The sequence below is a fragment of the Schistocerca cancellata genome, chromosome 2, assembly GCF_023864275.1.
Source record: "Schistocerca cancellata isolate TAMUIC-IGC-003103 chromosome 2, iqSchCanc2.1, whole genome shotgun sequence".
NCBI classification, from domain to species: Eukaryota; Metazoa; Arthropoda; class Insecta; order Orthoptera; family Acrididae; genus Schistocerca; species Schistocerca cancellata.
The window spans coordinates 90,433,202-90,455,810 of NC_064627.1; the positions used below are offsets into that span (position 1 = coordinate 90,433,202).

The 22,609-nt window shown below is 39.1% G+C and overlaps 1 protein-coding gene across 1 annotated transcript in view; it reads right to left on the bottom strand.

Moving 5' to 3' along the window:
- Positions 1–468: 468 nt before the first annotated feature.
- Positions 469–22,609, bottom strand: part of LOC126151156 (uncharacterized) — an 87,440-nt gene continuing 65,299 nt past the window's right edge. The window contains exon 4 of the mRNA XM_049915924.1: positions 469–1,271. Coding sequence (XP_049771881.1) covers positions 1,158–1,271 — 114 coding nt within the window. The 3' untranslated portion in view covers positions 469–1,157. The remainder of the gene's footprint in view (positions 1,272–22,609) is intronic.

The window sequence follows — 22,609 nt, forward strand, 5'->3', positions numbered from 1 at the left end:
TTTTGCCTAGTGAATTGAAAACCAGGAAAAACACACTTGGAAAAAAACTGTACAATCTGTTAGAGCAGGCAAGCCTGAGTATATGCAGACAAAAATAAATATAAGAAAATGTGATGTACATGCTTTGATCAAAGATGACAGAATGAAACCAGATGTTGATTTGAGAAATTGCAGTGTCCTGTGTTTACATAATAAATAAGTAAATAAAAAAACTAAACATGAGTAGTTACAACATACAGCATAACTAAACATTAATATCCAACTACATATATGGGACAAAACTGCTGCTAATGTGGAGAAAAGAAGAAAGAAAAAGCTTTGGGGTTGCCACAGGTTTATGTTAAAAATAATATTCATCCTCTTGGAAAGTGGGCTCAGTATATAGAACAGAAGGAACTTCATTGAGACAGCATGACTAACTTGATAAATACAAGAATCCAAATAAATATTTATTAATAACATCTTAAATAACAGAGGACTGACATACTGAAGTTTTCATACTTCTGATGCTGCTGTATAAATTACACAAGCAGTGACCTAGGATGATGGGGGCAAGTCAGGGGAAGTTGATGGAAGGCCACACAGAATATGGAGGAGGTGGCAACATGGTAGGGTATGGGAATATATGTCACACCCGACTGTCACTTAAAATAATTTTATTTTGTCTGACATAATGCTCAACTTTGTTGTTTTCACCTAAGAAGCAAAAAAACTAAACAATTACACTGCAGATTAATTTTTCTCACCACTCTTTTGGTTTGAACCTGATACATTTTTAAAATATGTATATAACCTGAGCTGCTTTAACACATATACTGACACCAATAGGCTGTAAGTAACTACAGAGGGCACTACACAATTTCCTATGAGTCATGTTCATTGTTTTATGTTGAAGATGGACACAAATATTATTGTCAGACTTAAATATTCATAATACAGTATTAGTTTCAAAAAATATTTTAATCGGTTACCTGAGGACAGGGAGAAACATCAAAAATATTTTTTTTAACTTGTGAACAATCACTGGTTCAAAGGCACTTAAGTTGTAAAGTTCATTAAAAATGTTCTTTTAACATTGTTCTTCAACTGGTTACAATTCTGCAAATAATTTTCCAAGTAACTGTGGATTCAACTTTGTACACATAAGCTTCTGGAAGTCAATACCTGTGAGCCTGATATAGGTTGTGTAGTGGAATCCAATCACATGTTTCATTCTCATAATGAGGTTTCTTGTGTATCTTTGGATATGGTGATTCAGGACAGCTTCCAAACTGTAACATGTTTAAATAAGAGTTTAAAATCAGGACATATTTTACTAGTACTGAGTAAGCTTAACTATTTAATTATTTGCATATATATAACACAAAATTAACTGAAATATGTATTTTATAAGACAGTACCAATAAGCACTTGGCATAAGGTGCTTTGGTGGGAAAAGATGGTGAAATTCAGTCTGTTACTGTTAGTATGGAACTTTCCTTTTCTACCATTTTAATATGTTAGAAGATGCTAGTTGCTCACCAGTGCTGCTTGGCTTCAATGAAGCACTGACTGTCACTGCATTAACAGCCTTAAGAAAAGTGCAATATTCCTTAAACATGTGAGTTATTGAAAAATTAAGTTAGGTGAATATAGACTGTGATCTGCATTTATTTTATTATGAAACTTTATGTATTACACCAACAGTGTGGCCCCACTGGGGTGCTGATTTATCCATAGCACATCTTCAATCCAACAGGAACAAGGTAGACAATCTGCCTCATAACAAAGTATGCAAAACAACATTACAAGAAGGGGACAAGTGGACTGCCCCCCCCCCCCCCCCCCACACACACACACAGACAGACAGACAGACAGAGGGAGAGAGAGACCATAATCTGCAGTGTTAAAATGATCGATCTCTCTCTCTCTCTCTCTCTCTCTCTCTCTCTCTCTCTCTCTCTCTCTCTCTCTCCCCCCTGCCCCACCCCCACCCCCTCATAATCACAAGATGCAACTCTGCAACTCAGATATTCCCTGCCAGTATGCTGTGATCAAAGTCTGCAAACCAATGGCACTGGCTGCTGGGGGCACTGACAGACCATTTGCTGGGTTGTAAAAAGAACTGCACATTCAGTGGTTTATAGCCCCCTCTTTAGATGAATTTATGTGAAGTAATAAGACACACACGGTGTTTGTGCAATTTTGGGGTATCCTGTGGCACTATCAAGTATCAAAAGGAAACAAAAAATGAATTTTATTCCATGACACAAAGTTTCATGAAGCTCTTTTGTTGTAAACATGAATAAATAAATAAATAAATGTAAAAACTTTCAGAGGTCATAGATTCCTTTTTCCACTGTGGTTACAAAATGTATGTGATACAGACTCTGAAGTAAGAAAAGGTGGTGTCTAGATATAACATATAAAATAACTAGTAAGCATGGTAACGCTTTGCAATTTTTAAATAAGTATGGGACTTGTATCTACATCCTAATCTCTCCCCCTCACCCCTCTTTGTCTATCTCCTTCTCTCCCCTCCCTCTCTTCATCACATCCTCACCCCCCTCTCTTATCACATCCTCACCCCCCCCCCCCTCTCTCATCACATCCTCGCCCCTCTCTCTGTCGATCTCCATTTCCCCCTCTCTATTCATTCTCCCCTCCCCTGCTCTGTCTTACCCCTTTCTCTGACCCTGACTCTCATTTTTTATTGTTGTAAACAAAACCTTGATTGAGAATTGAAACTGCTTCAAATGAGTTTGTATATCAGTTGGAACCATTGGTATAAGTGGTATGAGAGACTCTCCAACTGCTGGATCTATGCAGAAAGTATCTTAAATCACAGTGTTTTGCATTGTTTTTATCTGTTAATATGTAGGATTACTAAGTGTCAACTGATTCAGATTCCATAGTATTCTAGTTATAGGTTGACAAGCCATTAAATCAACTTTCATATTTTCTGTACAACTGACAGTGAGGAAGAAAATGAAACAGCTCATTGTTCTGCATATTAGTTTTGTTTGAAAATATATTTAAGAAAAAAGAATTTATGTGAGTAATAAATTTGTGTAATGTTTTACATGCCCTCTCATCATAAGTGAAACAGACAGCGAGAAGGAAATAGAAACCACAAGTTTTCACAATACACCATGTCATTTTCTTTCCTGTAGTTGGTTTCAATAGAAACCTGTACATTGTTGTAAAAAAATGGGAATGAAAAAAAAAGAAACCACCACCATGTATCCTGTGTTCACCTGAATGTTTATTTGAGTATTGTGTAAAAGTATGAAATAAACCAGTCAAAAGCTTTTACAGAGTATGGTTAACAATGTTTCCCCTTTCTATAATTTATTTACATATTATATATAAAAAAAGAAGAAAAAGAATTTGGATTGGGCATGTATTAAGAAAGAATGACAGACTGATAAATATAGTTTTAGAAGGTTATGTAGAAGGGAAAAGGAAGCAAGGATGGAAAAGATTTCAGATACTGGATGACGTGATGGACGGTACAACATACAGCAGCCTTAAGAAGGAAGCAATGGATTGCAGAAAATGGAGAGGCAAAGGATTTGCCAATATAGCACAAAACTGATAATGATGATTATACATATTTAAAAAAACATACAGCCAGAATCCCTCCTAATGTTCAATAAACTACTGCATAAAAATTTTAAGTAAATCAATCAACGACTTTTTGAGATTTTTCTATGTAAGTATATAATGTGTGTGTGTATATATGAAAAATCAGCTCAGAGTAGCAGATTGCTCATTGTCACATAGCAACTCTTATCTATTATTTTGAAGATATTGTATCTGTTCTGTAGTGTCAGTACCGAAACGATTGCGACTTGGTTAAGCAGATATCCCAGTGAGATGTATCCTCTTCAAGAAAGAATCAGAATAGTGGAGGTGCATGTGTCTACCAGTTTCTGGTGCTTCCATACCAAGAGAGTGCAGTATACAGGATTTAGTGAGGAAGTGATTTAATACAGGGTCACTTCCAAATGCAAGCTCAGTGTATTTGTACACCTGCTATGATTGCAGATATTCAAGCACGAACAGCACATAAAATGGTGCAACAAGTGAATGTTTCCCTTAGATCTTGTCAATGTGCTTTACACCATATAGGGATGAAGCCCTAGAAAATTATATGTGTCCAAGAACTCAAGGAGGAAGATAAGCAAAATGTGTGTATTACTATATGTGGCTATGACAAACAATTGAGAGTGGAATGTTGGATCTGCTGCTGTCTTTCATGAATGAGGAAGCATAGTTCAGTCTGACAGGACATGTGAACTCCCAGAACACCAGATACTGGTCAACAAAAAATTCCCATATGAATAATGAGGAACCTGGTCACAGAGGAAAAAAACAGTTTGTGGTGTGCCGTGACAGCAAGTCAGATTGTGGGTCTCATATTTTTTGAAACAATAATAAAACCTGCTGTGTGTATGAGAATCTTTGAGGAATTTTACACGTGGTTGACTTCCTGTGAGTGTAGGTATGCTGTCTTTCAGCAGGTTGGGGAGACCTGCCACACTTAACATGAGTTGATTGCATGAATTCATGAAAGATTCATAGAAGAAAGGACCGTCAACAAAGAATTGTGGCTGCTGCATTCATCAGACAAAGCCATTTCTGCCTTTCATTTGTGGAGCAGTCTAAAGGGAAAATTGTACGCAAGTAACCCAGTAACATTAGAAAACTTGAAGGATAATATTTACAATGAAATTTTGAGAACTCATGTGCCACAGTTGAGCCAAGGGTACATTAACATGTTAGGGTTTGCACAAAAGTGCAGCAAAGCACAAGAAGGTCATTTTCAGCACCTAATGTCATTTAATGTAAAAGACAAGGTCAATCCACTTTGCATTAGCATATTTCTTTACTATCCAATTATTATATGTTTATCTACTTTTTGTATCTGCTCATAGTGTACAACTAGTTTTGTGTACTTGGCGAACAGACTGTACTCGGAGCCAGTTCTTAGCGTGCCAGCCTGTGTTATATACATTGGAAAAATATATAGCCTATGTTTGTCCAAATGTTCATTAGGGTATCATGTAAAAGCTTTATGTAAGAGTTATGTAATTATTCAAGATTTTTGATAAGAATGTTTACCCTTTACATGTTACATATATATGTTTATGTACGAAAAATATATTTCCCATATATTCCCTACTGTTCATTAGAGTATCGTGCAAAAATTTGAAGCAAATTGGTCAACAACTTATTGAGATTTTTAGTAACAATGTTTCTCCTATATATATTTTAAATAAATGTACTGTATGTCTGTCCAAATGTTCATTAAGTATAGTGTAAAAATTTGAAATAAATCAGTCAAAAACTTTTTGAGATTTTTGGTAACAAAACTTTCCTTTATATATTATATATGTAGTTACATATTGATTATATTGGATGACCACTTGAATGTTCATTAGTGTATCGTGTAAAAATCTGAAATACAGCTGTCGAGTAAGTTTTGAGAGATTAGATAACAATTTTAAATGACCACTTGTCTTTATACAGAGAGATTCAGGACAAATGTCACATAATTTGTGAGTTGACTCTACATGTGAAACTAAACCAAAAAAGTCACACAAACATGTGTCTGATTTTCGATTGTTACAGAACTGGAGCAGGTTGAAGACTACACACATCGATGAATGAATATGATGACAAATGTGAATATTACTTACTGAAATCATGTGTAGGCACTATGGTTGACCAAATGATAGTGGGACAGATGATCAATCCATCCTAAAAGAGGTGTGGGGGTTCTCCAACCGGTGGTACCACTGTGATGTCACACAAAGGCAACAGCTGTTGTGTACCCAGTGCTGAATTGTGTTGACTTGGTGAAAAGTCCTGAAGCCATGTGCATGTTGTGCTCGGGTATTGCAAGTCCCAGTGCATGTGAATACCAACATGCCACACACATTCACCCACGCAATATACGCAGACATGTGGTTTGTGTATGGATACTGTAATAGTAGTGCCTGTGCAGCTCTGACAGAGTAACAGAGATGTTTTCCCTGATTGACAAACCCCCTGTCCCATTGTATTTCCCACAGTTTTTCATATGTTATTTGAATCCTGAACACTGCCCAGCATACATGTAACATCAGAACATGAGGCCATCCAGTTATTTGAGGAAAAGGAAGACATTAATTTAAGTATTAGCCGTCATCTCGATATTCCACAACTGCATGTGTGGCATATATTATATTCTGAAGGCTTCTATCCATTCCATTTGTAGTCTGTACACCTGCATCCAGGTGAGTCAGTATGCAGACAACAATTTTGTGAATGGCTGGCTGTACATAGAGATGTCGTGCAATACACTTTATTTATAGATGAGGCTTTGTTTACTCATAGTGCTATCATGAACACCTGCAGTTCTCATAGATGGCCGATGGAGAATCCACATGACACTAGGGAACGAGATTCTAAGTTAGGTTCTCAGTGAACGTCTGGTGTGGTCTGTGTTCCTGCCAAATGGCATAAGAGCTGCAGCATACACACATTTCCTGACAGGAGACCTACCTGCCATTTTGGAGGATGTGAAATTAGAGGGCGACAGAAAATGAAGCTGCAGTGTGATGGATCAGTGATTCACTGTACTGGACAAGTATCTCAGTATCTGAATAACACATTTCTTACATGTTGGATTGGCCATGATGGATGCATTAAATGGCCTGCAAGATCACCTAACCTAATCCCATCAGACTTCTGTTTATGTGGATGTGTACACTACACAGATGAATACATGTGAAGAACTTGTTGCTCACATCATCAATGCTGTTGCCCACATTAAAGTCTGCCAAGATGGCGTTCAATGTCTAACACAATATACCCTCCAACGCATTTGCAAGTGCACTGAGATGGGTGGCGAACTTTTTGAACGCCTCTTGTAGGATGGATCAGTCATCTGTCCCACCATTATTCTGTCCACCACAACACCTACACAGCATTTCGGTAGTAATATTCAGACTTGTCTTTGTAATCATTCATGGATGTGTTCAACACACTACAGTTCTGTAATAATGGAGAATTGGACACACATTCATAAGATTTTTCAATTTGTCACTTGTAAAATCATCTCATAAATTATGTGAAGTTCCTCTTGAATCACCCAGTTTAGTAGCATAGATAATGTCACAGAAATGGCACAAAAAACATTGTTTTAGTACAAGTCACAAAGTATGTGAGCGGTTTCAAAAATGGAAAGAAATATCAATATAAATGTGTTGTTTGAGGCTCTCATGATGGACTAGTTGTAGAAATGGTTCACAGGGGTGATGTCAGTTGTTGTAGTGAACTACCCACAATATTGTTTTGAGACACCTGACTGACATTTTCAGGTGCGGCAAACACACTGCTGAACTGTGAAAATTGGAAATTTGTGGTAAGGTCTTATGAGACCAAACTGCTGAGGTCATGGTTCCCTAAGCCTACACATTATTTAATCTAACTTACTCTAAGGACAACACACATACCCATGGCTGAACTGTGACTGAAGCCTATTTATGACAGGCTATGTAGGAAACACAAAGGTGTCAAATTTGGTGGCCAACAGTGAAGGTTTCCTGATTGGTAGTGGGAAGGATGGCTAAGCCACCTATCAGATGACAAAACAGAGACTTCGGTACATGAGCAGAGGCTGTTGTTCCTGCTGTGTGCTGCTGACAGCTGCCTCGGTGCTCTCTGTCGTAAGCCGCATGATGGAATATGTGTCCATGCTGACACGTGACCATCATCACCATTGTCTTCTGACAATGTAAGTGTAATCCCTTATATGACCAATGCTTTCCCTTAGTGTCCAATGCTTTCCCATAGTGATCAATGTCACTTTAATACTGACAGCAATGGGTCCCATGCTGTGGTGTGCATTTCACAAGATTTGAGTGGTATGAATTTCCACCACTTCTTTATAAACACTGGGCCTTCTCAAATTGAGACTGTCCTTCACTGGACCTAGACGAACTTTTGAGTTCTGTTGGTGGAGGGAAGACTCATTTAATTTTGTTTTTTGGTTAATTTTCCTTTCTCACAGGACTAGCACTGAAGTATGACAAAATGACCACTCCTCTGTGTCTTCACTTTCTTCTAACTCTTTAGGTTGTCTAACATGCATCTGTGGAGGGTGCAGCAAATCTCCCATTCAGAATGTCCATTTTGCAGGAATACAGTACTGAGGTAGCACAGTTTATTGGATGAAGTATGCCTCTTTGTTACAACAGGTGGTGACAGCTGGTGGCCTGCCACAGTAACTCAGTGTATGTTGGTTTATGGAATGCAGTCCAGCCCAAGTTGCCAATCCTCTTTCTCTGCACCAACATATCCAGTACCAATAGTTTGCCTTCTTTATATAAATTTAATGTTTTAAAAAAGAGAAATTAGATGTTACAAAAAGTGCACCCAGTGATGTGGTGCCCTGGGGCCAGGTTTTAAATCCACCAACTAGAGTGCTCTTTCTCCAATATCTTTCATAAAAACATTAGCTACAATAAGTGACAAGTGACTTTATTATCCTTCCAGCTTCTCACCATTGAGCAATGGCACTTGACCACATCAAAAGCCATGAGCATATAATATGGTGTGAGTTGCAAGTAATTCAGTCCATGAACGAAGTCTTCCAGGTTGCAGACATAGTGCTCATATTCTCTTACTAAAAATCTAAAACACATTGCCAGATGTTTTGCCAACTTGTATGTTGGCACCCCGGTATTACTTACAACTGATTAAATTGGTATGCTGTTCTTCTGAATTTTAAGCAGTCCATATAGCCTGGGAGGGACAGGTGCTTGTGGATGTGGTCTCCTGGCCTCAACAGAAGAGATCATGCTGTTCCTTAGGTACCCTAAAGTTCTTTACTGTAGTTTGGCAGTGGGGACCTTATTCCGTAAATGTACATGAATGTATCTAATATTGTAGGGAGCTGTTACTCATATTACAGAACTAATGGACCTTTTAGAATTCACACAACTATTGTTAAATTCTACAATAATTTATGCAAGCAAACAAATAGTCTGTCAAATGGATCAAAACCATACATGTTGCTAGCTAAAAATTTTATAAACAATTTAGAAGACAAGATTCTGGATTCTGAGCACCATAACATCAATAACATTATTTTCTATTATAGATGTATAAATGATATCACTTTAATCAGCAATAGAAAAGACCATATCAGTGAGTTAAACTAACTGCTCCACAGCTCCTTTGAAAATACAAGGTTCACAGTAGAGAACCGAGTAGATGACAGCGTAAATTTCTTGCACCTGGTCTTAGAATAACAAATACCAATATCCAAGTTATTGGAAACTTATCACAACAATCACTACTACCTACAATACTTTTTGTCATCTCACAGTCCACAAAATGAGAGCACTCCTGTATTGGTCTATGCATGACAGTGCACATATCACTATGTTCCAATAAGCTGCACATGAAAATGCGATTTTTCACAGTCATACCTTGTTTTCTATTGATTGCATAGATAAGGGGTCAAGTGTTTTGGATAGACCTTGATCTAGAGACGAATTGTATACCTGTCAGAAGAATGACAGTAGCTATCCCACAGAACAGGTTAAAAATTTAAATATTGCACACATCCTTCAGCCCAGCAAAGACCATAATTTTTGGATATGAAACATGCCAATTGCAAGGATGGAAACATCTGTAATTTCCATCCATGGCAAATTGTCAAACGTTTTACCATATCTTCTTAAGTTAATGATCTACAGAATCTTTGAAACTTTTTACAATATCATAAGCCATTACTGAGATCCAAAGTGATAATACTTATCCAAATAAAACATGTAATATCCAGTCTGAGGCATAAATGTAGTTTTAATTGAAATAGTGAACACAATTATTAGCACAAGGGTCCTGAGACCACCAAACTATGTTTTTAGCCAGCACTTTTTTACCAAAAAACTCTGACATATGTCTCTGTATAATGTGCACTTCACACTTATACATATACACCCATTGTGGTGTCACTGCTAGACACCACACTTGCTAGATGGTAGCTTTAAATCGGCCGCGGTCCATTAGTACATGTCGGACCCACGTGTCGCCACTGTCAGTAATTGCAGATCGAGCGCCACCACACGGCAGGTCTAGAGAGATGGACTAGCACTCGCCCCAGTTGTACGACGACTTTGCTAGCGACTACACTGACGAAGCCTTTCTCTCATTTGCCGAGAGATAGTTAGAATAGCCTTCAGCTAAGTCCATGGCGACGACCTAGCAAGGCGCCATTAACCAATTCTAGAGAGAGTCTCACTTGTATCATCAAGAATGCTGTATACAAATGATGGATTAAAGTTAAGTATTCCAGAAGCTACGTACTTTTCTTTATAGCATTCATTACGTATCCTGTTTCAGACCTCACGCCCATCTGCATGAGCTTAACACGTGCATTTCGGCTACTTCCGAGTGGCGTGGCTGTCTTGCTACGCCACAACACCCATAGTGGTACTGCAGTGAGAAAAAACTGGGCCAGGAAGGTCTTTACAGGCATGAAAATGACTTAAAAGACAGCCAAAAATTATGTAAAACTGAAAAGACTGAAAATCCAATAAAATATTTCTAATAAGTGTATGTGCACAAAATCTCTTTGCAGTGGCAAGCTCCACATGTCTCACCTAGTGGGGCACTGTTACGTGACAGCACATTCATGTTGCTGGATTCACTGTTAGTGGCTGCATTTGTGTTGGGAGAATCATTTTGCAATTTGTTCTGATCTTCTGATGACTTTATTAGGCATTAAATGACAGTGTCATCTGCAAAAAGAACGTTTACATTTACTTGCAAATACCTTTACCAATGTTTCACATGTAACTGAATGCAGATGATAATCTATCATCATTGTCCTGAGTTCATTGTCGTCCTCGTATTACTTTAATACACTTGTTTTAGCTCCACCACAAAGGAAAGGGTTGGGTGGAGTCAGATCTGGTGGGTCTCCAAAGATTTCATCTGAAAGTTGTAGGAACTAATGTGCCATATGAGCAGTAATGTTGATAAAGTTGGAAAAATGAATGACTTATCTCATTTTCATTCAGCAGCGCAATAAATGGATAAATTATCTGGGAACAATAGACATCGGAAGTTATGGTAGTATCAAAAAAGCTTGGCCATATAATTTGTGCTCCCATTATGGCAACCCACACTTCAATTTTCTTTGTGTGCAAGGTGTTTCTCTTAAGGCATGTAGATTTTCTAATGACCAAATTTGTAAATTTTGGGAATTAATGTAGCCATATACATGAAACCAAGCCTTGTCAGTGGAAAAGGTTCGATCTAAAAACCAACTCCATGTCAATTAACAAATCATGTAAATCATTCACAATACACTATTCATTTTTGATGGTCCTTACAATACAGTTGCAATTTTACATGGGTACATCCCCAGTTCTTTGGTTATGGCCTTATGTGCTGTCAAACAAGAGACTTTAGCCTCTTACAATAATCTCCTCACTGATTTTATTGAACTCTGCAACATGATGTCTGAAATGTTGTCAAGCATCCATTCTGTTAAAATTGTTGGCCTACCAGTTCATGGTGCATCATGAACTAAAACTGTTGTCTGTAATTTGCCAATTAAATCATGTATAGATATACAGCGTCACAATGTGGACATCTCAAATCTCCATAAACTTTCCTCTGCATGGAAAATAAATTTTCCTCTGTACAGAAAATATCTTCCACTAAAAACGCTCTGCCTGCAATACTAAGCATTCTCACTACACTAAGCTTATATAAGAACTGGACAATAACACAACACCTACAATGTAAATACAACACTACTACCTCTACCTTCCCACTGCACGTCCACAGAACATGTGCAGTTGAGACTTCAATGTGCCGCCAACCTTACATGCCCCACATGGCAGAACAGACATGAGGAAAGACTTTGCAGACACACGGAATTTATATATATCGAAGTATAAAAAAAAATTGTCCAAACTTTACTGACCCATAGAATTCATTTTATAAAAGAAATATACTCTGCTGCATCAGGGAAAAGAAGGAAACCAGAGGAAACATGCTCCTATTGGAGCACAAAACAGGCAAATATTTTCCTCTTTAAAAGACTCTGACAGAAAAGGGGGAAATCAGCTGCCTCAATACTCATTGTATCTTCCTCACCAAAAATGTTTGCTTGCAAACATATTTGCACTAGTTTGTGCTTAAAGATATTGGCAGAGAGTCAGAGACAGTAAAAGGGAGAGGAGACTGTGAAGGTGGGGGAGCGGCAGTGGCTGTGAAAGAGAAAGAGAGATGGATGAATGAAGACAATAGCAGTGGGAGCAAAAGAGAGAGGAGGGAGTAAAAATGAAATGTAGAGATGAGTGGTGACAATGCAGAGACATGGGGGGGGAGGGGGGGGGGGCTTGGACCCCACACAGACAAGCGAATTTTAAAATGTTGGTACAGCAGAGGGCCCATTTTGGACCAAAACTTTAAACATGTGGATGTACAGGAAAAGATAATTGGACCCACAGGTTTTGTGAGCTGCTAAGGCATGGTGGAAAGAGTGGCAGTAGGAAAGAGAGACAGAAGGAGACAGTGTATGTGAGAGAGTAAACAGTGGCAATGAGATATGCTGTAAATCAATGGGAGGAAAAGGAGATGGGGGGACAGAAACTGTGTGGCAGTAAGAAGAAGATACTGCATTTGAAAGCTTAACTACAAAGAGAGACTGTGTAAATGGATGTAGAATGTTCTGTGTTAAAAGAGCATGAATATGTTTACATGCCAAAAATTTTAATGGGGAAGGTAGAATGAGGATTGAGGCTGCTGTCTTCCCACTTTTCTGTCAAAGTCTTTTAAAGAGGAACATTTTTACTTTTTCTGCACTCCAAGAGGATCTTTCTTCCACTGGAACTCTTAATGTAATACTCCAACTATCACCCTTGGCAGTTACATTCAAAAAGAAATGTAAATAATAAAACAAACAGCCATAGAAAATGGCTACAGCAGCTCCAAACAAGATTTACTGAGAAATGACACAAAGAGAGCATACAGAACAATATCTAACCCCCTCCCCCAATCATTTTAATACTGCCTTTTCCTTCTTCCAAGGAAAAGCCATTTGTTTTATGTTAGGCATTCAGACTAAAGTTCAATATGACAGCTAAAAGGGGGATCTTACTCCCAAGGAATGTGTGCTTACCTAATTAGGCCTGACTGTTTACTTAGTGGCATATGCCTTTTCACTCCTTTCCACCTCCTGAACAAAAATCTTTAGTTTATTATCATTAATGTGAAAGGGTGGCTAAGGTAATGACTGTATACTGAAGCACCAAAAATGGCTCTGAGCACTATGTGACTTAACTTCTGAGGTCATCAGTCACTGAAGCACCACCTTTTTATTATTCAAGCAAATAATATCACACTTACATTCCTACCTGCCCTAGTTCTTTCATACTAACAAGCACTTTCTATTTATCTCACGGAGGTAGCCATTGTCCCTATGACGCACATACCTGGGCTCTAGCTCCTCCGTTTCATCTTATCACTTTCCTTGCTTATGTTAGAGTGCCTCCCTGTGCTCCACTTAACTGCTGCACTCCCAGAATGATGAGAATTCTGCGAATCAGCAGTGCTTCCTTAAAGAGGCAGTGGCATGTAAGGGTAAAAGTTGACACTGAAACAGTGTTGTTGATAACCATACAAGGATCAACTATAAATAAACCCATGATACGGCAATGGGCAATTGCATGACACCATCCTAAGCAAACCTATTTGTGGACTATCTAGAGAAATCCTACCTAGCCTCACAGAATATTAACCTCTCATAAGGTGCAGATTCACTGATGACACCACCATGATTTGAATAAAATTATGCTGCCCTTCCCCATTTTTTTTCACCTGGTCCTCCTCAGATGTGCACACAACTACCTCCATCCACATAAAACCTCAACCAATCTATGCAACATTCTCGGCTGTCTTTATGCCACTCTTGCTCCCAGTTCCTTGTCGCATGGCTCACTGCCTTGTAATAGACCTAGGCGCAAGACCTGTCTGATATACACTTCCAGTACCACTCCATTGCAGTCCAGTCATAGGCATCTCCTATCCCATCACAGGCAGGACCACCTGTGAAAACTACCACATGGTCTACCAGCTTAGCTGCAACCACTATGTGTCATTTTACTTACATGAGCATGACAGCTAAAAGCTGGTCAGCTGCAAAAGTGGCTACCACCAAACTGTGGTCAAATACAAATAAATGTACCACTGGCAGAAACAGTATTATTTCATATGTTCTGGACAGTTTATTATCTCTAATCTACTGTCTTTTTCTTACTTCAAGTATATATTATGTAAACATGAAAGAAAAAGAATATGTGATTACTTGAGAGAATTTGTAGACAGTGATATGTATAGTACTTGGGTGTCGAAATCCGGCTGGCTGAGCATGCCAATCAAAGGTCCCCTCATATTTCATTTCCTTGCTAACTACAACAAGGCTGCCATTATGTATTATTAGAACAAAAAAGAAAATACTACCTGATTATGCTCCTACATGACACCATTACAACATATGATCTGTATTTCTGGTGAAGAATAACATGAACTGTTTCAAAACTACTGCACAAAATGCCAATAGTTCAGCTGCAATATTTCAAAACTGGGCACTGAGAGGAGGATCATAAAATTGATTTATCTCTATTCTCACTATTGCTTTACTCATTCATTCCATTGTAATTCATAACAATAGCATGAGATACAGTAGAAATCAATCATTTAAATACTTGTTAGGCACATCATGAGTAATTTGTGAAATCAAATTCCCTAAAAAATGCAGACATCTTTTGAACAAAGCTGACATCACTTGCTCATCCTGCCTGTCCTGTTTAATAGACTGGATATGTATCACAGCTAATTTTATAGACACCTGAGCTCTTAAAGGGGGGAATGCACTGGTTTCAGATTATGAATAAGATTATTTTTTGGACTATTGTTAGTAGAAAATGCTTGTTTTCAACTGTACTTGTTTCGGAGGAGATGCTGAATTCTAAAACTGGTGTCAACATTTTTTTCTTTCCATTAAATTTGTTATTAGAAGTGTCAAGAGTGGGGATTCTGTTATTGGTTTTATTTCTGAAAATATATCTGCCTGCTTAGCTGGGTGGTAAAGTGCTTGCCTCTCAGGCAAGTAGGTCCGGGTTCGATTCCCGGCCAGGTTGGAAATTTTCTCTGCTCAAGGACTGGGTGTTGTGGTATCCTCATCATCATTTTATCCTCATCACCAGCACGCAAGTCACCCCATGTGGCGTCAACCGGACTAAGACTTGCACTCAGTGGCCGAACTTCCACACATGGGGCCTCCCGACCAACAATGCCATACCTTTGTTTCCATTTTTTTTTTCTGAAAATATTATCCATTATGGTTGGTTTGTATCCATTATTGACTGCAATAGTTTTAATCATATTAATGTCAGCACTGAGTCTTTCATTAGATAAAGGAGTGGATGGTAGAATGGAAAAAGGCTTTTTTGTGAGAATAAGGGTGTGTTGCATAGGATGGTACCATTTGAGCAGTGCAGATTTTTTTCTTTTTCTTTTTGCAAAAGATACTGAAAGAAAATTTATTATCAACTATTATTAATGTTAGAACCAAATAATTTATCTGATGGTATTCGTTTTCAAACTCATATGTGAAAGTAATGTTTTCCTGAAGTTCATTAAAGATTTTGAAGAGATGATTAATGCTGTTACTAGGCTCTCTGTATATAATCAAAATGTCATCTACATATCTGGAATATGAAAGAATACCTAGACTGAAGAATTTTTCTTCTCTGGAGTTTATGGGTATTTATGCAACAACAACCACTAATGGATTACCCATTGCAAGACCATAGGATTGCTGACACAGTTGTTCATTGAACTCAAAATTTATTTGTATACAGTTTGAATTAAATCAAGAAGTCAGTAATCTGCTCATCAGAAATTTCTTTTTTGCGAAGATGTAAAATTATTTTCTACTGTATCTATAGCTGTTTGCCACATAAGTTTGTGTAAAGGTTTTTAATACCAAATGACACCAGCTTGGTATTTTGATAACAATGTAAGTCTTTAACTTCACTAATGAGATTCTGAGTGTTGGAAAATGAATAATTATTTTGAAAGTCTACTCACCAAGCAGCGGCAGAACAAACACAAAAAAAGATGGTTGTAATTAGGCAGGCTTTTGAAGCTAGTGGCTTCTTCTTCAGGCAGAAGGATTGAAGGGGAAGGAAGAGAGGTGAAGTAAAAGGACTGGAGAGATCTACAAAAAGGGGTAGATTTTGGAAAAGCCACCCAGAATGTTTAATTACAAGCTTCTTTGATGTGTGTGTCCTATCGCTGCTTGGAGAGTAGATTTCTTTTATCGATCCGATTAAATTATTTTGTCAACATTTTCGTTGTAATATTATGAAAAGGATAGATTTCTACTCATCAAATTGAGGAGGTGTTGAGTTGCAGATAGGCACTCGAGAGGCTGTTATACATTTAAGTGTTCAGCCAAAAGGCCTACTTCAGAAATAAAACAGGCACACATGCTCACAAAAGTATGACTCATGTACATATGACCACTGTCTCCTCCCACTTTGGCTCAACTGCAACTGTGTCTGAGGTGAGCAGTAACCTGGGATGGGGAGAGGGAAGTATAGGAGGATAGGGGTGTGGACTGGTGTTGTGATGTGTGTGAGAATGTGCAGGACAGTGGTCGGTACAGGACAGGGGCTTTTAGAGAAGCAGAAAAGGAAGAGGGGTGAAGGAAAAAAGCAGAGAAGAGGAAAAGATTAGTGGCTGCATTAGCAGAACAGAAGGCATTGTAGTGCTGGATTAGGAACAGGTAAGGAGCTGGTAGGTGGAGGGCAGGTACTAGCAACCCCCCCCCCCCCACCCCCACCCTCACCCCGCCAGTTATGGGAATGAAGGGCATGCTGTAGGGACAGTTCCCACGTGCAGTTAGAAATATGGTGTTGGTAGAAATAATCCAGATGGTGCAGGCTGTGAAGCAGTCATTGAAGTAAAGCACATCGTATTGGGCAGCATGTCCAGAAACTGGGTGGTCCAGTTGTCTCTCGGCCACAGTTTTGCGGTGGCTGTTCATGTGCACAGACAGCTTGTTCCTGAAGAAAGCAGCACAGTGGTTGCAGCTTAATTTGTAGATTATATGGCTGCTATCAAGGGAAGCCCTACCTATGATGGGATAGGAGATGCCTGTTACAGGACTGGAGTAGGTGGTGGTGGTGGTGGTGGTTAGCTGTATGGGACAGGTCCTGTACCTAGGTCTATTGCAAGGATATGAGCCATGAGGCAAGGGGTTTGGAGCAGGGATGGTGTAAGAACAGACAAGGATATTGGGTAGGTTGATTGGCAGTGGAATACTACTAAAGAATAAGTGGGAAATGTAGAGGGTAGGATATTCCTCATTTCAGGGCACCCTGATTTCAAGGCACCCTGGAAGAGAATGTGATACAACTGCTCCAGTCCTGGGCGGCATTGAGTCGTGAAGGGAGTGCTCCTTTGTGACCAGATGGTGGGAATGTGGTAGCTGACTGAAGAGACAGTGCACAGGATACATGTTTCCTTTGGGTGGGTAATTACAGTCTATGAAGGCCTCACTGAGACCCTAGGCATATTTATGTAAGTCTCTTCATCACTACAGATGCAATGACCATGGGTGAGTGGGCTGTACAGAAGGGAATTCTTGGTATAGAATGTGTGACAGCTGACGATGTTGAGACGTTGTTGGTGATTGGGAGGTCTGATGTGGACAGAGGTACTGATGTAGCTATCCTTGAAGCAGAGGTCAACATCAAGTAAGTGTATTACAAAAATCATAATTAATTTCTGAGTCAATTTTGGAACCCACATATTTCATTAAAGCTATTTCTTGTATTCTATTACCAAGATCTTATTCAGTGATTTTACGTTCATACGCAAGGAAAATTTTTCTGACATCTTTATGGCCATGATGTTGTGTCTCTTGTTTCTTGACCATGTCACTTAGAATTACAAATAACGAACTTTCCTTTTCAGCACTGCTTAATGAGGAGGACCAGACTTAATTCTCTTTCATTTGCAACTGTATTCTTGCAATAAATACGTTGCAATACTTTACAGCTGACACTTTACCATTTCCATAATACAGTCACTTTTGTTTATCATTCAAAAATGATTTTTGGTGTAGCAACTTCACTTCTGCTCATGAAAATAGTTCAAACATTGTAATATAAAATTCATAAGGCTTCACCTAAAAATATGTCCGCTCCCGGTAGCCGAGAGGTCTGTGCAACAGAATGTCAATCCTATGGGCCTGGGTTCAATTCCTGGCTCGTTCGGAGATTTTCTCTGCTCAGGACTGGGTGTTGTGTTGTACTAATCATCATCATTTCATCCCCAATAACTCACAAGTTGCCAAAGTGGCATCAAATCAAAAGACTTGCACCCAGAGAATGGTCTACCCAACGGGAGACCCTAGTCACATGACATTTTTTTTTATTCTAGTAATATGTCTCTAATTTATAAGCCTCTACAATGAAATATATATTGCCTCTCAATAATTATTCTTAGAGATGAATTGTTAATGCTCAAGGCACAGCAAATTTGGGATCTTCTAGCATTTGTTAGGATGAATTTCCTAATTTTAAACATCAGCATATATCAGGTGTCACACACTTAACACAATACATTATGTTCATCACCCTGTCTGCTATAAGAAATATTAGCTCTCTAATGGACTATCACAAACAGAAGCTATGCCTGTTGTATATCTATGCTTCACAGAGATTTTGAACAGTTACATTTATGAGATTCTTTTACATATTTTAAAATTTTACTTACATCTAAAATTTTCCTTTATCATTTGGTCCAGCGATAGGAAAATCATTACTATGGCCCATTTATTTTAAGGTACAGGTCTGTTCAATTATTTCATGTAGCCTAACTTACATACTAGAAACAAAGTGAAAGAAAAGTATAGGAAATACAATAGTAAGTCCGGATGTAAGTTCCTGCTTCTAAGTTTAAATACTCGCATGATACAGTTTGCACAGTGGATAGATAAAAAAAAAATCTACTCACCAAGCAGTGGCAGAACACACACATAAAAGAAGGGTATGGTGAGGCGAGCTTTCGGTGCCAGTGGCTTCTTCTTCATGCAGATGAGTTGAAGGAATGGAAGATGGGTGAAAGAAATGGAGTGAAGAGGTCTAGGAAAATGAGTAGATTTCGGAAAAGTCACCCAGAATCAGGTGTCAAGGGAGACTTATCAGACAGGATGAACAGGAAACACTGATTTCTGGGGCCTGCACTGGATGAGATTTAAAAACCTGAGAGCTTAAAGGTGGAAGACAGGAAAATATGCAAGACAGAGATAACTGCTAAAACATCATGTACAAATTAATAAGAGTGAAAAGCTAAGAGCATTGTATGTAACAGAGGTGGGAGGAGGCAAAAAATAGACAGGCAAGAAAATGAAAGATGTAGAAAACTAAAATAGAGTGAAGAAAGGAGTAGTTACTGTGAAGAATTGTTGAGATGGAAGAAATTAACGTAGATTAACGCTAGGCGGGTGGCAAGGACAAAGGACATGTTACAGCATTAGTTCCCACCTGTGGAGTTCCGAGAACTGGTGGGTGTTGTGAAATGGGCACTGAGGTCACAATTGTCATGTTGTAGAGCATGCTATGCAACTGGATAATGTTTGTTACGAGTACACACCCTCTACCTACGCCTGATAATTTGGTGGTAGTCATGACAATGTAAAAGGCCAAACAGTGTTTACATAACAGCTGGTATGTGACGTGTCGTTTCACAGGTGATACTCCCTTTGATAGTATACATATTGTCAGTTACAGGGCTGGTGTAGGTGGTTGTAGGACAGTGTATAGGACCAGTTTTGCAGTGGGGACTATCACAGGAGTAGGAGCGACAGAGTAGGGAGATGGATGCAGAAGGAGAGTAGAGTCTGACAAGAATATTGCAGAGATCGGGAAGGTGACAAAAAGCTATTCCAGGTGCGGTGGGCAAAATCTCAGGCAGAATGGATCTCATTTTAGGGCATGATTTTAGGAAGTCATGGCCTTGTTGAAGTAGCCAATTAATGCATTCCAGACCAGGATAATAATGGGGACCAGGCGTGTGCTCTGAAGTTGTTTTTTTGAAGGAACAGCAGTACCACCACTGGATGTGATGGTGTGGGAAATCTGCTATTGAACTAGACTGTTGGGGTACTTATGTCCGGTGAAAGCAGAGGTCAGAATCATGGTATATTGCTGTAAAGAGTTTGCATGGGGGAGGGGGGAAATGGAAAGGATAGCGACTTTCAAAATGTAAGTACTGCATTTTGGTATGTTTAATGTGGACAGAAGTGTCTAGCTGGCCTTCTGTGAGAACAAGATCAACACCAAGGAAAGTGGCATGGGATTTGGAATAGAGCCATGTGAAATTTAATTGGGAGAAGGTATTCAGAGATTCCAGAGTTTTAACAGGTCAGCATTGCAATGAATCCACATGGTAAAGATGTCATCAATGTATCTAAACCAAGCCAGGAACTGAAGACCTATGGATTCCAGGAAAGCCCCCTCCAAGTGACCCACTAAAGTGATGGCATAGGAAGGAGCCATCTTGGTTCCCATGGCCGTATTCCTCATGTGTTCACATTTCTGCCCCTCAAAGGTGCAGTAGTTGTTGGTAAGTATAAAGTTGATTAAGGTAAGTACGAAGGATGTCAGAGGTTTCAAATGAGGTAGGCACTGATTGAAGAAATGTTCAGCAGCAGACAGGCCTTGTACATGGGGGATGTTGGTACAGAGGGAGGAGGTATCAATTGAGAGAAGCACACCATTGGTCATTCAGTATTATCCTGGTCTGGAATGTATTAATCAGCTACTTTGACAAAGCCATGATGTCCTAAAATCATGCCCTAAAATGAGGTCCATTCTGTCTGCGATTTTGCCCACCACACCTAGATTAGTTCTTAACAACCTCCCAATCTCTGTAATATTCTTGTCAGACCCTATGCTCCTTCTGCACCCATCTCCCTACACTATGGCTCCTACCCCTGTAAACATCCCCACTGCAAGAATTGCCCTATGCACCCTCCTACAACCACCTATAGCAGCGCTGTGACTGGCAAAATATGTACTATGAAAGGGAGAGCCACCAAGGAAACGACATGTCATATACCAGCTGTTTTGTAGACACTGTTTGGCCTTTTACATCCACATGACTACTACCATATTATCAATTAGGATGAATGGGCATAGGCAGAAGGTGTACACTGGCAACACATAATACCCTGTTGCAGAGCATGCTCTACAACATAACAGTCATGATCTTGGTGCCTGTTTCACCATGCACACCATCTGGATTCTTCCCCAGACACCAGTTTCTCAGTACTTCACAGGTGGGAAATAGCACTATGTCATGTCCTTGGTTCTTACCATCCACATGGTCTTAATCTACATTAATTTCTTCCAGCTCAACAATTCTTCAGAGTAACTACTCCTTTCTTCACTCCATTTTAGTTTTCTACATCTTTCATTTTCTTACCTGTCTATTTTTTGCCATCCCCCTCCCACCTCTGTTACATACAATGCACATAGCTTTTTACTCTTATTACCTCATACACAATGCTTTAGCAGTAATCTCTGTCTTGCATATTAACCTGTCTTCTAACTTTAAGCTCTTAGGTTTTCTAATCTTGTCCACTCAGTCCCTAACAGTCATTCTTTCCTTCTCATCCTGTCCAGTATGTCTCCCCTGACTTGCACTTGTTGGTGACTTTTCCAAGATCTACCCCTTTTCCTAGTCCTCTCCAGTCCATTTCCTTCACACCTCTTCCTTCCCCTTTATCCCTTCTGCATGAAGAAGGAGCCAATGACCCCGAAAGCTTGCCTAATTATAACCTTCTTTTATGCATGTTTTCTGCAGCTGCTTGGCTAGTACATTTTTTATCTATCCAATTACATTATATTTTCAAAAATTGATCATTTTCATTGTTATAGTTTACACAGTGTGTTCAATCCAGTGTTTATCTGCTACAAGTCTCTTTACCTTAATTCTCAAAAGCACTTTTTGGATTATTGTTGTTCATGGTGCTTTCTCAACTCTCATTGTTGAGTGTAGTCTCTCCATTCTTAGTGTTGGTTGCCTCATTAATCTGAATGGATAGTATCTGTTGAATAGGTTGGTGCCTTGTCAGCACCAGGAGAAACTATTCCATCCTAAGATGTATGACAGCTTGTGTGGAGTTACAAAGCTGAAGAGTATCCAAGCAGAGAACACCAGCTGCAGAATGCCGTCTGGTAAGTAACCAGATCGTTCTCTGTTCTTTTTTTTTATTTTATTATTCATTGTCTTCTGTGCTCAGAAAGTTCCTTAAAATGAGCATTCATGTGTCATTTAGCATGGACCAGCAGTTTTGTTTCTAATGACACTGAACCGTGTGCACCTTCCATACATTGAAGTACTACGTAACTTATTTGGTGCCTGTCTCAAAACTTCTGGCATAAGGTGGTGCACGTGTGTCCTGCTGAGCTGGCCTAAGGTCTCTCTAAGTTGGTTGAGAGCGATCCGGTGCTTACGTCTAGCAAATAACAGTTCC